Source organism: Sylvia atricapilla, chromosome 5 (genome assembly GCF_009819655.1).
Source record: "Sylvia atricapilla isolate bSylAtr1 chromosome 5, bSylAtr1.pri, whole genome shotgun sequence".
NCBI lineage: Eukaryota > Metazoa > Chordata > Aves > Passeriformes > Sylviidae > Sylvia > Sylvia atricapilla.
Window position 1 is genome coordinate 60,142,521 of NC_089144.1, and position 17,226 is coordinate 60,159,746.

Sequence of the window (17,226 nt, forward strand, 5' to 3'; positions counted from 1 at the left end):
TGTAGCTGTAACTATTACATTCCGAGGCCGGGGTTCCTCCTCCATCTCTTGCTTCACTACAACAATCGGGAAATCAAAGTTCTCGTTTGATGCGCTTGGCTCCTGTTTAATCCTGATTGGTTCCAACATAACAACAGGGACTTTGTGTGTAGAATCAGCTCCTGGTGGCCTGCTGGAGGAGCCAGAACTGTAAGTGACAGGAAGAGGCAGGAAAAAAAAGGAAATTAGGATTCAGAACTGGACACCTTTCGTACACTGATGCTTTCCAAGACCTCACGATGTTAGTCTGCTTTGTTTCTTTGAATCCTGAGTAGTATTCCCTTTATGGAATGCAACACTCAGGTTTATTTCCTTTGATGATAAAACTGAAAAAGCATTACCAAATGGGAAAATTTTAATGGTGTAACCCCAAAACACTCATGGTTTGACCCATTAGTGCAGAATTTGCCAATAATTTCTGTTTCAGATCATACACAAAAAAAGCACCTCCACTGAACATTGTGGAGTTCTGAATATAGCAGATAAAACACATATTCACATTATCTTGGAAAACTTTCTTAGAGCCTTGCAGTTCTACCAAAACCCGGACCCTACTTTTAGAACTAGATCTGTCTTTTTTTATGTATTTAGTCCTAAGAGGATGAGAGTGGATAATCAAACTTTAAAAATACCTGCTTATATTTTTAAATAAAAATGAAGATTTTAAATCTAACAAAATTAATTCAAGCAGCAGCATACCAAATCACATTTTTAAATGCAAATAAAAACTCTTCAAACAACCATTTAAACTGTTCATTTAAACTGTTTATAAGAGTCCTTCAGAGAATTTGCCATGTAAATGGAATAGAGCAAAAGGTATTTCAGATTAAAAAGCACCTGCATTTCCAACTCAAGTAGGATGAATGTAATCTGATTTTTCTCTGCATGAAAAATTAATCTCATGTCAGACGTATACTATAATTTATTGCAACGCATTAATGGATCTGCACTCTTCAAACAACACTGTGTAAATATATTTGTTCATTAATATTCCATCAGTAAGGGATAAAAACATTTGTGTAGACTCTCAGTAGATATCCAGTGCTCAGTTAACTGTACTGCAGCAGAAAATTCTTAGTAACCCTCTTTGTAACATGAGTTCCTTAAATCTGAAGTAATTTACAGTTCCACAAGGGCTTTCAATACACAGCATTTTACTTTAGCTGATTTTTCTGAACTTAAAATCTAATTTATAAATGGTATTCTTTTAATAATGCCAACCCAGTCATCATTTACAGAGTTAATACATCTTCAGATGTTCTATTAATACATTACAAATTAAATTACTGCTTTTAGAATGCAAGGAGTGCTGTAACAACCATCGGGCCTGACCTGTTAACAGAGAAGGTGAGACAAATCGACATCTTTATGCATTAAAAAGAGAAGAAGAGACTGAGGCAGGTTCTGTGGAGGTGGAAGTTACATTTTCTTCTCTCATACACTTTCCTTACCTCTCTCTGCTCCCGACACTGGAGGCACTGGGTGAACGAATTGGAGGGTGTACATTTGTCACACTGATTCCTCCTAGGACAGAACAATCAGATTAGAACAGAACACAGGTCTGTGCCAAGTCTGAGATACAACTCAGAGAAGTACAGACGTTTTGGGGAAAATTTCTCTTGAAGTGATAAATACCTCATTAAATACACTTCCATGAAAGGATGAGAGGCATGAGGTAACAGAGGGAAAGAGAGCACTAAGAACAGGCCCATTACATGCAAGCAGGCTGATGGGTGAGTACCTCTGCCTGGCTGACCTCTCCACCTGATACTGCAGCCTGCTCTGTCTTACTACATTCAAGTGCATCTCTCAGAACTGCCAGGAAACTTTGAGCTGGTGAGCAGGAAGAAGTCTGGGGCCCAGACATGAGAGAGACCAAAGGTCTGGGGCCCAGAGAGCCGAAAGCCTTGTGAAGCAGACTGCTGAGCAGCAGCCCTGAGCAGCCTAAATGGGCTGTTTGTGCTGCCTGTGAAGGCTGCCTGCTGTCTCTGCTATCCCACAGGAATGTGGGACCACCATGCGAGCACATGAACATTGCCTGAGTGCTCCCTGGGAATTCCCATCTCACACAGCCTTCCCACAGAGCAGGTCAGAAACCGGGAACAAGAAGAGCTGCTGTGGGCCACCAACATGGTGACAGCAATCCCCTGGATCCTCCAGGTCCACCACATTCAGCCACCCTTCACAGTAACATCTCTAGTCATGCTGTGTCAGTGCTGCACTACCCACCCAAGGCACCATTCTAGTCTTCTGTTACATCCTATCTCACTTTCTCAAATACTTGTCCCTTACCACAGCTGCCAGGTCATAATCTGGTTGTACACTTGGGAGTGTCACTTTCCTATGGATTTCTATCCAATTTGCTAAAATCTACCCATTCCCCCTTCCCTGTTTTTAAGAACTGGATGCTTAACTTTTGATCACAATGCTAAAATATTATCTCAACTCTACCTCCTCCTAGCAGTTCTACAGCTTTGTCTTCATTTTTTTATTTCTCATCTTTAATATAAAACAGAATTAATTCTGATGTCAGTGTTAACATTGCCACATTAGATTTTTTCAATTGCACCACTTAAACAGAAAATTGCATCACATTCAATTACCTGAGAGGCCTGGTGATGGTACCGAGGAATTTGGTGACTGCACAGTCCTGTTTGAAGGGGGTTTTGGCTGATTCTGCTCTCCAGTGCTATCCTTCCTTACAGCATTATCCAGTGTTATGTTTCCTGAACAATCAATCTAAAAGGGGGGAAGCAAAGGGAAGCAGTTAGTGCTGGGAAGGGAAAAAAGCCCTGTCCAAAACAACAAAAATCAAACAAAACCAAAAAGCCTCTGCCGTGCTGTTATTTTGAAAGTGAAGACCAAAATGGCATTTCACCAAAGTTTACTCATCCAAAAGTGAGATGGTTCCTTTAAAACATATCATCTTAGTTTCCCTAAAAAGAAAATGAAACAGCCAAATCCAAAGAGTGATTTATTTTAAGAGCAGATGATTCTGTGTCAATTTTTCTCCACAGGCTACAGAGAAGGCTTAAATCAAACAGGGAGCTTTCACACACTGAAGTAAGTTTATCTCCCCACTTTCTTTGGACATGCTCACAATAAATACTCCTGAAAAGATGATACACTATACACAAACTACCCCTCAATCCACTGGTGTTTTAACAGGACTGGAAGAAACACACAGGATACTCAATCCCATCTGTCCCACATACCTTCTGGACAGGAGCCATGCATATTGACTCAAAATGGAAACAGCAAACCAACCCTTGTTCTTTCCACCATGGCTCAGACCAGATAACTGAACTTTATTCTAGTGGCTCCCAATGCAGCATTCTAACTTTTCTGTAAAACCTACACGTTCTGGTTTGATAAGGAGAAATGACTTCTTGAAATGTTTGGTTTCTTTCAATATGTAAGATAATGTCTGATAATATGTGTCCAAAGTGGATGCAGCAGCTTTGGCAAGGTGAGCACATTTACAGTGATTTAAGCCATGTACCTTAAAAGTGTAAACTCAATCACACACAAGTAGAAGAGTTCATAATACTGTGCACAGAAATAACTCTGCTAAAATGTCTCACAGACTCAGTAGTTTTATGACCATGCTGTGTAGTTGCCCCTTTAAGTCTGACAGATACTGTGATTCTGTAGTCTATGTACTCCATTTTAATAAAGAGAACACACAGTATATAGGTAAAGACAAAGCACAGTGGGAGATAACAGCAAGCTATTACTAGAAAACATGACACTTTGGATTTCTACAAAACTTAGACCACAAAAACCAGGTTAGGCAGTTATGTGGAAAAATAAAGTCATGTGACTAAAACTCAGTAACTAACCGGTGGCAAACACATACCATTAAGAAGAAACTATGAAAGAGAAGCTTAGAAGGTTAAGAAATTATGATCTTACTATGCTCTTTCTATCACCAGCTCACAGGCATGCTAGAGAATATATGAAGAAAAGAAGTACCAAAAAGAAAAGATATAAGGAATATATCCAGTAGGCTGACCATTAATACCTACCTGAGATAGCTCTTTCAGTAAGTTAAAAATAGATTTCAAAAATGTTATAAATCTAGCAGAAATGCCATCAGCAAACCACGGCTATGTATGGACACTGGTAAACAAACTAAGCTAACACATTTTTGTAAGGATCATGATGAGGGCTACAGAAAAATGGTGTCACTAGACGGACAGGAAAGAACTACACTCACACCGTCAGGGTGTCAGGGCAGAAAGAGAGGTGTTCATTTCTTCTTCTGGGTTTATTTAGACTTTGGACAATGTCCTGAGATTGGGGGATGAGGCTGACTCTTCTTTGACCTCACTGGTTAAAAGTCCATCAAATGTCTCTCCTCCAAAGAGGAATGTGAAAACATCACTTTGTTTATGTTACAATGCGTGAGAAACTCCAATACAAAAATGTAAACATCAGAAAGCTAAAAAAAATCAAAGCAATAATATGGAGCATACAAATAAGTCCAATTACAACTACAACTTGTAATCCTACTTTTCTTAGTTGTCCTAACAGCTATCTCCCAAAACAGTTCTGAGTATTTCCAGCAACCTGCAGGCAACTCTGCATTGTTTGTTTCCTAGAACTCTCATTTTGACAAACAGAATTCCAGTCTAAAAGGTTTCTATTCCTCACAAACATTAAGACTTTAAAATAGAATCCATAAAACATTGCCTCCATGTTACACTTACATCAGGGAGAGATGGCAGATTATAGGAGCTACCCACTGGGGAACTCAAATCTATCACGGGGGGACCATAACTCTTCCCATCACACCCAGCAGCACTGGTGACTGTGGGGCTGGATGGAGTCGATGTCGTGCTGCTTGCAGTTGAAGACGTGGTTGAAGTTTGTCCACTACTGATCTGCCACTAAAAAGAAGAGATGAAAATCCACAATTCAGCGTTTTTTCTTCTTTGCAATAGGTCACATCTACTGAATATACTGACAAAACCAGCAGCTTAGTTCAGGAACCTGAATTCAAACATAAAATCCTGATTGATTCTGAAGTTATCACATTTCAAGAACCAATCTCACAAGACAACGGAAGATGACAAGTACTTGAAAACTATGAATAGAAAAAATGAATGCAAATTCTTAAATTCAAAGCTATAGTGTTAAGTATCTATTAATATTTCATGCTTCACTGACAGTGTTGTGGAAGAAATTTAACAGTTTTTGTGAAATAAAGCATTACAGGTAATAGGCTGAATGAACAACTGTGCCAGTGCTTTACCAAATAAATGGCTACAGTGTCACCTGGATGCCTTGAACTCTTTGATGCTGTGCATCCCTTAACAACACAAGTCATTAAGAATTTGAAAAGCTGACTGGATCTCTATCCACATATACATTTAGCATCATGATATGAAGTGCACAGTCAAGACAAACAAAATTTCTTTCTCATTTAGATGTATGCAGTTTTCAGTGACTTTAATGGAATTTCCTGGCAACTGCAGGCAAAACCTGACTCTTCTCAATTCCTTTTTTAGTCAGTTATTCTATTTACTGGCCTCTAGTTTCAGACAGACATTACTGAATAATAAAGTATCTTGAAAGACAGACTTGTAGACAGGCCAGTCTTCTTTTCAGAAACACAGAATAAAAGTGACTTTTTAATCTCACAAGCTCTCTTAGATATTGTACAGCTTTCTTCCATTTAGCTGAAATTAGTTCTGACATCATAAGCACTGCAAACATAACTGATATTACACCACTTTTCAGCTCAGAGATTTGATTCTTTCCTGCTTACCTGCACCCAGCAACTGATGTGGTAATAATATGCTTTTTAATGAATATGAGCATTCCTAAAAATCCAGAACACGTATGATGTGCTTGCCTCTACCCCAGTTCAGCTGCTGATCAGCTGGGCATTGATCAGTCTCAGCAGAGGTCCCACAGCTGTGGACTCTTTTCTCCCCTCACCTGCAAGAGTTCAGATTCACCATACTCTGGGGAACCATGGCATCTCTAGCTTTTTAGTCAAGGTTTTACCTGGTTCCTGGTGAAGTCACTATCATCAAGCTAAACTGGGATTTTCTGATTTGCCTACTCACTGACTGCAGTGTGCAGACCATGGCCACATTAAGTTTTGCATAAGTGGTCAGAAACCACAGCAACAGCAAGTAAGAGAATGAAACACCTACAGAGCACACACTGTGGCTCACTTCCCTAATGCTTCAGCTGCTTAGAACTGTCAAAATGAAAGCAACTTGACAGTTACCTCATTAAAAAAATTATGAGTACCTTGTCATAGAAAAATAATGCAGTCTGTTTTAATTGAGAAGCACTCGAGAAGTATAGTACAAAATATGATATAAGGCACATTTGATGTTTAATTTCTAAATGGAGTGTGAAAAGGGAAAGATACTCTACCTGTTTTATAGCTTGCTGCGCCAAGAATGCCATTTGCAATGGATTGGGCTTTACTGCTGGCCTTGGTGGGTTCTGGTTTTGGGGAAATCTCATCTGTTGTGCAGGAAGAGCTGAACCATTGGGCTTGGGATTGTGATTCTGAAAATGAATCAAGCGTGGAGGTGTCTGCATAAAAACAATAAAAACAGTTCTGCAAGTCAGCTGAAGTCTGTTCTATATTCCACACATTTTTTACTTCATGGTCCTTTTAAACTTCTGAAACTCCTCATAAATTATATGCAAACCAATAGTACCACACCATTCATCCGAATGATCAAATACATTGAATTTCAGTGTTTAAACCTAGTAGACAGTTTTGAATTATTTCAATATATGAAGAGAGACAGTGAGTGTTTCCGACTTTGAAAGATACAGCAGAGAATCACTGGATATTGTGCAAAATAGATGTAGCAAAAAAAATTAATGACATTAACTTTTTGATCACTTGACGAAACAACAAAAATGTGTTAAACACTTTATACAGACACAAGATTTTATTTGTTTTAAGAATAAATATGGGTTGGGTGCTATCATGCATTTTGCAAGGCAAGTTTAAAATGCCCATTCATTTCTTAGTAAAGAAAATGTCCTCTAACCATCTACATAGCCAGGTGCTGAAGATTAAGATATGTAAAGTTATGTATCTAGATTTAATTTCTTTCCTTTTTTTCCTGTCTTACTTTACTCTCTCCTTCAGTGCTATGGAAAAAAGAGAATCTGAAAACAGTCCTAACTTACCTGATGAGAAGCAGGAGGTTGTTGCATGGCTCCTGGCATTCTTGTGTTTGGTTGAACTACTGGTCCTGCTCTGCGCTGAGCTTGCTGTCTCTGAGCCATGACCTGCTGCTGCATGTGCTGGAGGCGGAGCTGAGCTAAGCTGATCTGCGTTGGGAACTTGGAGAGCTGGTTGGGAGGTAAACTGCCTGGTGGCTGTAAGTTTGGTTCCATCACAGGGCTCTTGGGCATATGTGGTGGAGGTTCCTTATCTTCAATTACCAAAGAACCTATTTTAAACAAATTAAATAAAATCAATACCAAAGTATGGCAGTCAGCAGAAACGCCATCACACTGTCAGCGACATGTGCAGTCTAACTAGAACTCAAACCATTTCCAAAGTAACTTGTTTCTTTACTCAGATTTTATTTTATTTTTCTTCACTGGTTCTTATATCTAGCTTATCTACAGAAATTGAACATGTCTGATCATAAACAAAATGGCCTAAAGGCCACTGTGATTTCTGAAACTAAAAAAACATGATAACATAAACACAAACATGATTTGGTTTTATCGATCACTTAAACTCTTACAAAAACCCCAGTGCTGGTCTATACAGGTACCATTTCTATTCCAGCACTTTTCAGAATGTAAGGGACTGAATTTCAGAAGTTCATTAAAAAAACATACACAAAAAAAAGAGCCCACCAAACATCGGAAAAAGTCAGGTCATGAGAAGCATCTCAGCTGAGCAGCAGCTCAGAAGTTACCACCACACAACCTGACAGCTGGTTTTTGCAAATGCATTTCACTCTCAATTCCTGTCTCTAAGAAAATTATTTATAAAGAAGGAACTTGGAGAATTCCCTTGCTACCATTCAGTGTCCTCATATCTAGGAAAAGGAGCTTGTTTGCCTTAAAGAACTGCCATAACACTTTCTTCCTCTGACATTGCAGAGAATCATACATTTGCATCTCTGTACACAGAGAGAGCACTTTCTGATGAAAGGCAGAAAACGTCCCACAGATATCTCACAAAGCCTTCTGCACATGACAGAAAAACAAAAATGCCCACCAAGATAACAGTGGAGAGAGAAAGGAAGCACAACAACAAACAAAATCCTGAAAGACCTCTAAAACCTTTAAGTTCTCCTGCTAAGGTGTTGAGTTCTAAGGGTGCTTATCATTGTGGCTGAAAGCTGTCCCATGGGAAAGGACCTGGGAGTGCTGGTGGACAGCAGGAACCCTTTCTTTGGATGTGACACGGGGTTAAAAACTGTGTTCCCTGTTCCAGAAGGCGGAAGTTAGAAGAATTGACCATAAAACTGAAAGCTGCTATTTTCACCATCACTTATACCATTCAAACAAGGTAAGTTTGTTAATACTTTATTATAGTATCCATAAATAATACTTTTCCCCATGCACTGCACTGATAATGTTTTTCACAGTCAGGGAAATCAATTTAACAGAGTAAATGAAGATATGAATAGCGCAGAGGCTATCATCACAAAAAGACAGCTGCTTTCAAAATAGGATCAAGACATCAAAGGGCCAATAAAAATTTATCATACCTAGATTGAAAATATTCTGAGCCCAGAAGCTAGGATCACAGTGGAACTGGATGGTATTGTTAGTGACTGGGGAAGGATCACACCTTGCTCGGAGGAGATACCGTAGTCGATATGTAATCTAGAATAAGAACAAAAATAAGGGTTTTTTTCTCCTCTGGGGCCAGAGCCATGTATCTGAACAGCACAAAAAACTCAAAACCACACACTAACACCCCTACCCCCACATCAAACAAAGCAATCAGTCAAAAAAAAACACCAACAAAAACACCCTGAACAAGGTCCTAGAGAACTGAGGTTAAAGATAGAGAAACTTGTCCAAGCTACAAATAAAGAGATATTTTTAGTATCTTTTTCTTAGTCCTAAAGTAGTTTTAAAAGAAGTTAACTACAGCCTAAATAAAAATAACAATTCTTCCCTGTAGAAACACATATTCTTCAAAAAACTTCGCCATTATATTTAATTACTTTAACTACTTGCAAATGAAGTTCAGATTTACAGAGCCATTGATGTTTTTTCCCCCATGAATCTATTTTAGCCCATTCATTTTTCTTTCCAAGTATGCCATTCGTTTGGCAACAAGTATGATCACAGGGAATTTTCTTTTGTACTAAATTTAAGTTTTCTTCAGACAGCCAAAGAACAGATTTTTATAAACTGTCTTTGAAAACTCAGATTCACAGATATTTTCAGATTTTTCTAATGCCTTGGTTCCAAAGAACTGGACTGTGATTACACAAGAGAATATTCTACCAAATGCTCACAATTTATCTAGTTGCTAGAAAGAAAATGTTGTCTTGCAGTTGTTTCACTAGAAATTTCAGGAACTGATACACCAAAATATAACAGGCACTAATTTTAGAATCACACACAGAAGATCCTGGAAAAAAATTTGAGGAGTTCAACCATTGTTGTTGGTTTTTTTTTGTTTGTTTGTTTGGGTTTTTTTTTGGTTTTGTTTTTATTTTTTCTTTGACTGATAGATTATTTCCTGGAAACTAAATAAACTTGGTGAAATCATCCTAACTGTTTAAAATTATAGAAGTTTGGCTTTCCTCCCACCCCTCCCCAAGGAATTTTGTAAGAGCTTCCAGTGTACAAATTTTTTCTTTCAATTTTAGTCAGGTCAGTTTAGGACCCTACTTAAAAAAAACATTTAAGGTGACAAAAGATTTTTAAATGACCATGGAAAAAACTTTAAGTGTGTTATTACCATTTTGGATAGAGATTTCCTTAGGATTTTCATGTACAATACCAGAATCAAGTATATGACTACAGAAATTCTAGACTTTTGCCGTGTTAGCAGTACTGGTCACACACAGTTCCTGTCACAGTTTGCTCCATTATTTTCCTACTATTGTGCACACACATGTATTGCAGATAAACTCTGGCTACCTTGTGTTAGCAGTAGTGAAAAGTACAGCCTGAGAGTACAGCCCCCAACTTCTAATGCTGCCTTTAAGTCTGCTGGGCATTCCTTCCTCTCTCCTGGATACGCTGGAGCAGAAGTGTCACATGCTCCTCTACACAAAACTGCTTGGAAATAGATTTTTCCAAACGCCCACAGACAGGTTATCTACTCAACTCCCAAGCAGCACCAATTTTTTAAAGCTCAATCAGTCCTTTTGAAAAATACATTTCAATTGCTGAGGCTTTTCTGATTTGCTGATGGCCCTTTTTTTCGGCTGCCTAATGTTTATATTATTGAGATGCCTGACACTCAACTTGTTTTCTTACTCATGTAGCAGTGTCTTGATGGCAACACTATGCAACTATAAACAACATGACTCAGTTTGATGTCCTTTTTCTCCATTTAATTAAAAAAAAAAAAAATGACTGGCTGAGGCAGTATAAGGCAGACCAAATGAATTTAACTACTTGAAGTTGATAAAAACAAGCAACATTCTGCTATAGCCTGCAGTATCAATAATGGGTATCAAAAAACCCCCCAAAAAACCCACAAAACCAAAACCACCCCTCCCCCCCAAAAAAACAAAAACAACAAAAACAAAAACCCAAAAAACAACCAACCAACCAACAACAAACCACCACTACCAAAACCCCAAACCTAACACCTTGGTAGGTTCTCAACTAACCAATGAAAAAAAAAAGAAAAAAACTTTGTGAACCAATTTATAGGAATTGAAAAACAAAGCATCTAGCCTCTTTCCTCAACATTGCCTCAGAATTCTGCTATCAGGCAAGTATAGTCTAGTAACCCTTGGAACAATCAAGGTAAGCTTTTGGGTTTTTTTCCTTTCCAATTTTCTAGGATTTCTGTTCATCATGAACAGTCAGCTTAGTGAGACAATATGCACTCAGATCTGCACAGCCATTATAGCAATGAAATATTTAGCTTTGTAATTGTTTGTAAGGACAAACAAAAGCCTTAGTTTAATTATCATTGATTTTGAAAGACTTTCAGTGGGAGATGAACCTGACAGAACAAAGACATACAATAATATTTACATTAAAATGCTAACTATCAGCCACTGATCACATTTATATGATATACAAATACTGTTTTTCATGAACTCAGATGCTGTAGTAAGCATTGTAAAAAAGCACAATGATGACGTGGGACACACAACATTTTTCTCCCAGTGTTTCATGGCTTCATGATTTTCAACCCAGAGATAAGGAGCTGTTCTACATCTGCAGATCTACAACAGTTCTATGGTATTGTAACAGGAGAGAATCATGGCCTGAGAGCTAAATTAATAGAAACATCCTGTGTGATCTATTTTGTGGAATTAATTCGTGTTTTATTGTAAAACGTGGTATAAAATCATTTCATGTGTAAGAAACAAAGGTGTTTGGGAATCGTGCCACCTCTGCCGGGAACAGGGGAAGTGAGCCATTTGCAACAGAAAGAAGGGTGTCTCCACCAGGAGATGGGTCTCCTCCGAAGATAAAGACTGTCAACGACCCAGTGACCAACACCCGATGGAAATCTTATCTGCATCGCCCGGGTGTGCATCCCAATGCAGGGTTCCAGTAAACACAATCAAGTGTCCAGCCCTGCCCGGAAAGCTACTCATCAGACCGGCAGCAAGGAGGAAAAGAAGTAAGAATATGCAACAAGGACAAAAGGATTAGGCAACCTACTTTCCAGTCGAAAAACTGCATAAAACCTGACCCTGCAAAGATGGACTTCGTGAACGACGGGGTGGGGGGGAATACTGTGTGATAGAGGCCAGATCTGAAGTTCACCCCCAGTACCGATCTTTGCTTGTGCCTTTCTTGGACTTTCATTTGGCAAGTTTTCAATAAAATAATTTCCTGATAAAATTGGCTGATCATTTATTACATTCCGTATTCATATTTAAGAGAAAACCACAAAAACTATATATAAATATTCCAGTGAGTAGATAATCATTAGAGATTCTCATACCCTAGTACTCCCGACAAGCATGTGCATGCACATCTGACTTAACTCTAGTCTCTAGGTGAATGGAGAGAGCTGCCTTCCTAACCTTACCAAGCGTTTACTGTACAACAGTGCTGTGCTGCTCCCACTGGAAACTGCCCATTTGGAAAAATTCATGACGTGTTCCAGCTGTTTAGAGAGACCTGCCACTTCCTGTTGTTGCTGCAGAAGCTTCATCCTATGCTCTTTTGCCAGAGTCTGCAAGTAGAAAAGTGGTTTCAGTCAAAAGGCTCAATTCGCAATGAAAAGGCATAGCTTTCATAGTGGTAACTCACAATGATCAAGTGGTTTCACTTAGCTCCTCTAAAAAGGCCTCCTGCCCCTTGATGCAGCTATCAGACAGGAAAGTCAGTACACAAATACTCAAGATGTTGGGACTTTCTGTGCTAATGACACGTATTTACATATATTTATATGTATGTATGTGTGGGCCTCTCTACATACACACAAACAAACACACTTTTTCAAACAAAACTGGAGATAGTATTTTTCCAGGTAGCCATTCTAGACAATTCTCTTCTGTGATATGCTACTGGATTACTGAATTTATGAAAAATTCTGATAAAAGACTTTTCATGCATGATGCGTAGAATTATGAATTGCAAAAGCATGGAGAAAGAAACTAGCCACCACACTTTTCATGCATGATGCGTAGAATTATGAATTGCAAAAGCATGGAGAAAGAAACTAGCCACCCCTCAAAAACCAAACTTTCCTCCACCAAAACCCCACTTGCTCAAATAGATGTCCTTGTACAGGACATGTCTCCACTTTGGAATGTGGAGAGGACATGCATAAGAGACTAATGCTAGAAATTTACTTTAATGTGAATACACAGAAAAAAATATTAAAACTGAAATTTTTCATTCTTATCACAGAAATAAAATTACCTCCAACTGATGCAGCAGAGCTTTTCCCTTTTTATTTATTTCTACCATCAGTGTAAATATGGCAACTTTAATATCCTGTTCCACTTGCTTTTGATTCTGATTCACTTCAAGAATTCTGAAAGCAGACAGTATAGAAAATAATGTTCTTTAACCCATAAACCCATTCTCTAAACAGTATTAAAAAGAAAATCTGTTGCTTAGAGTACAATACTTCTTGGCCATATGCATCAATTTTATACATGTATCATCAGATATTTATAGTCAGGAAAATTACTGGGACAAATAGAGCAAGTAAGAGTGACCAATGATAAAATTAATTAACTAGTGGCAAATTCTAATGTCGTAACTCTGACATCTGTCACTGACAAAAATTAAATGCTGACCGTAATTGAAATTGTCGATTTTCAGAGTTCTGGCACTTTTCTGATCCATGCCAATCAAAACTGCTTAAGTCTAATTTCCACCAAAGTAGAATGGCACTAATTTAGCCATTTCAACAACAGTGCTCAAACTCATCACAGCAAAGCTTGATGTTATATTGGGGAAACCTCTACTGCAAAGATGAAGGAAAAGTTCAAGCCTCACTTTGCTTCCCCAGCTGTGCTGAATCTCCCTGGGTACTGCTGCCCCTAAACTCTGCTGAAGGAACAGCCACAAAGGCTGGCTTCAGATTGCATTTTACAGATTTGTTTTTCTCCCGGGTGTGTAGTATCCAGTGAATAGAGCCCCAAGCATAAAAGTACTACATAAATCTTCAAATACATGTCACAAACATTACGAAAACATGAGTCATAACCTTTCACTTTCTAAGAGGGATCTACACTAAGAAAATTAATCTGCTGATGGTGGGAAGCATTTAAGACTGTCTCTTCTACAGTGTTTTATTGCATAAGTTGTTTTGTTGCACCCAAGCAACTGCTGCCCATTAAGTCCACAGACTGAGCTGAAAAATTACCTAACACAACCAAGCATTACTGAACAGGCAACAATCACTACAGTGAACTTTAGAATTCCTCTTTCTGCAAGAATAAAAGTAGAGAGGTAAAAAATACACTAATTTAAACATTCCAAGAAACTACAGTATATGTAAAGTTGCCTTCTGTCAGTTTTAACCTCCTAATCTGATACAAACCTGTTTTGGATCTGTTTCCCTGTATATTTTATGTACTTAGTCTTCTCCATCAATTTGGTGATTAGTGTCTCAATGATAACTTTCTGGTTCTGAAAAGCTTCTTCTATAAACTGGTACCTGTAATAAAAAGCAGTGAGGATTTACACATGTAAAAGGTGTGACATACTTGCTAAAAAGCAGAGCAACTTACAAAGTAATACTTCTTTAATTAAGAAAGAGGCTGCTCAAACCCTAAATTAAACTGTCATCATGGAAGCATATGTCAGTATATGCTCTGTAACACTTCTTATTAACCCTTAAATTCAATGACATTTTGAAAAACAAAACAAAAAATTAAAAGTATTCTTAATTCTTGGGGAAATATGCTCATGTATTTCATTTATAGTGTATTTAATTTTATAGCCCCTCTCCTGTCATACTGGGAGAAGAATTTAGGATTTTCATAAACACAAAAGGATATTGTGTGACCATAGCCTTATTTTAGCAAATAAAAAAAATAATGTTCAGAGGTACATCACTTTGAATGTGAAAATGCATGTAAGCTACTACTTTGCGCAAGAGATTGCCGAATTGGTAGAAGTTTGCAACATTTAAAATCAAGGAACTGAAACCTTTTAACAATCTGAGGGGAAAAAAAGAGGTGGCACATCATAAAAGGGCTATAAATCCTAAGAGAAGGAGAATAAAAGAGGAAGAATGCAACTCTGCAAGAGCAATGTTTAGCCTGTTCCAAGGAGTAACAGCGGCCAACAATTCTTCACCTGGTCAGGCAAGTAAGCTCTTTGGGTGGTTGCATCAGGTATAGCAAGCACATTTATATTTAACCAGAGTGCATCTGTCCCAAAACACTACTGTTACGTGTTAACCAGCAAGATTTTTGCCTTGCACTCGGAAGTTGTATATAATTCTGCTTTTCAGCTTCAGTGATCAGTAAGAGATGACCAAAAGAACAGCAACACAAAGATCTGAGTGTTCTAGTGCTGTCCAAGTACAGTATTAGCCAAACTGTAGGTCAACTCTTCCTCCGAAAGAGCTCTTCACAGAAAAAAAATCCCCATTTGCTCCATTCTGAAACTGTTTGGTAATGTTGTTATATAATCTTGTTGAAGGACAAATGGAGAAGTTACCCATAAGTGTACAGTTGCGTAACACAGCCCCTGTGTTTTCTAAAGACTCTCTGAAGAGCTGCATAACAACAAATTCCAACCAAATAGCTTGACTGTAAAAAAGGTCTTGTGCTTAGGTCACCAGATTAATAACTGGAAGAACAAGGTTTTATTCTAAATATAACACACACACATCAGTTGCATTCTTTGGGATACAATCTCTGTTTTTTTGTGAGTTTCATGTCTGAGCAGAAAATTTTAGTTTGCACTTTTTCCAGCTGACCGTGTTCCTTACGGCTAGAACTAGAACCTGCTTCAGGCTACCTTCCTGTAATTGAGATGGATAAAACATACACTTTGCTTCAATACCTGTGCTCTTTGTGCTCTAGTAACTGACAGTCTCGGCAGGTCAATTTGTCACAGGTTTCACAATACAACTTCAGCTGCTCCTTTTTGTGGTAAGGGCAGAACACTGGTCGCTGACTGGTCACACCAACTGCCTCTGTTGAAAAAAGGAATGTGTTAGTCCAGCCTACTGAACTTGTTCAAGACTTGCATTCTCCTGTTTTTCCTTAGATGTACAAGCGTGTATCAGGTCATTCACTGAGACTGTAACAGCCACAAGCTCAAACTGCAATGTCTCACTCTTGTTGCAAGCACGAAGCTAGCACCCTCTCTAATGGAAAACGTCTAAAACCTACTTTAACACAATCTCTTATGGCTTCACAAAACTATTCACAAAAGAAGTAGCCAGTACTGTTGCAAAAGACATTAGACAGTCAGCAAGCTCCTTTCTTAAATTGAGATGAAGAGGTGGTTGATTTAATTCATGCTCTGTCTTCTTTCTCAGCTGACTTGGTAGAAAGGGGTTTGAGGATATCAAGACATAGACATTCAAAGTGTAGAACATACAGATTGTAATAACCAGGAGATACAAACTTCCTTTCAGGACCCCATTCTTAATGGGTGAGAAATCTCACTTCATTTTCCACTGCACAAATATCAAAGGGTGCAGGAAACGCCATCAGCTCCCAGAAACTACATCTGCTTCTTCAAACTTAACTGACAAAGCCTGATTTCCTAAGAGTTAGGCTGGACACTGAGTTCACAAGGATTATACAGCCTGTAATGAAAACTGGCTTCACACTGCAGCCCATCCTTCACTGCAGATCAATAAGGCCACCTATTCATACCTATTCATTTCCTTATTTTCAAGAAATCTGGAAGATGTTATTTTCAGATCTGTAGTCTTCAGTCACAATTCTTTCCAACTCACCAACAAACTGCCTCCCAAAGAGGCCTGAGTGCACTGAGACCTTTCCTACCTCCAAGCCTAACAGTCCATCATTTCTACCTGAGATATTAATTTTGAAGAATTAAGGACTTTAGTTAAACTAGATATTGCTGACATAGACTTCCCTTTACATTTTGAAGAATAAAGGACTTTAGTTAAACTAGATATTGCTGACGTAGACTTCCCTTTACTAACTAGATATTGTTGAGGTAAACTTCCCTTTTTTTTAACATAAGCCGGATTTAAGGAACCGATAAATCAGGAGACCTGTCAACTTAAATCAATAGACTCCAAGAACACAATGTGATCATAAATCAGATAGTCTTGAGAAAACAGGATCCAGGTGTCACTAACACTGAAAGGTTAAAAAGTCAAAGCGAGGAAAACCCATCTTACTTCATCAATTTGAGACCCCACCCCATAAGAAGGACCACCGACCCATTTCAGAGAACGAACTATGCATGCTTAATTGCTTTTTGGCTAATTACCATACGAAGCAAGGAATGGGATGGACCAGAGTTATGAATATGCATTTGTGTTTTGGGTATTCAACACTTTTGTACATAAAAAGACCCTGTGAGCATCTGTAAATTGTGGTGTGTATTTGGGAGCTATCC

At 38.4% G+C, this 17,226-nt stretch overlaps 1 protein-coding gene across 1 annotated transcript in view; it reads right to left on the reverse strand.

Annotated features, from left to right (window-relative positions):
• The window catches only part of LOC136361635 (transcription intermediary factor 1-alpha-like), a 58,001-nt gene that overhangs the window by 8,339 nt on the left and 32,436 nt on the right, over positions 1-17,226 (reverse strand). Inside the window, 11 exon segments of the mRNA XM_066319684.1 lie at positions 19-187; positions 1,491-1,563; positions 2,643-2,778; positions 4,752-4,931; positions 6,436-6,600; positions 7,213-7,478; positions 8,760-8,877; positions 12,239-12,385; positions 13,078-13,192; positions 14,210-14,326; positions 15,685-15,817. Of these exon segments, the coding sequence (XP_066175781.1) occupies positions 19-187; positions 1,491-1,563; positions 2,643-2,778; positions 4,752-4,931; positions 6,436-6,600; positions 7,213-7,478; positions 8,760-8,877; positions 12,239-12,385; positions 13,078-13,192; positions 14,210-14,326; positions 15,685-15,817 (1,619 nt within the window).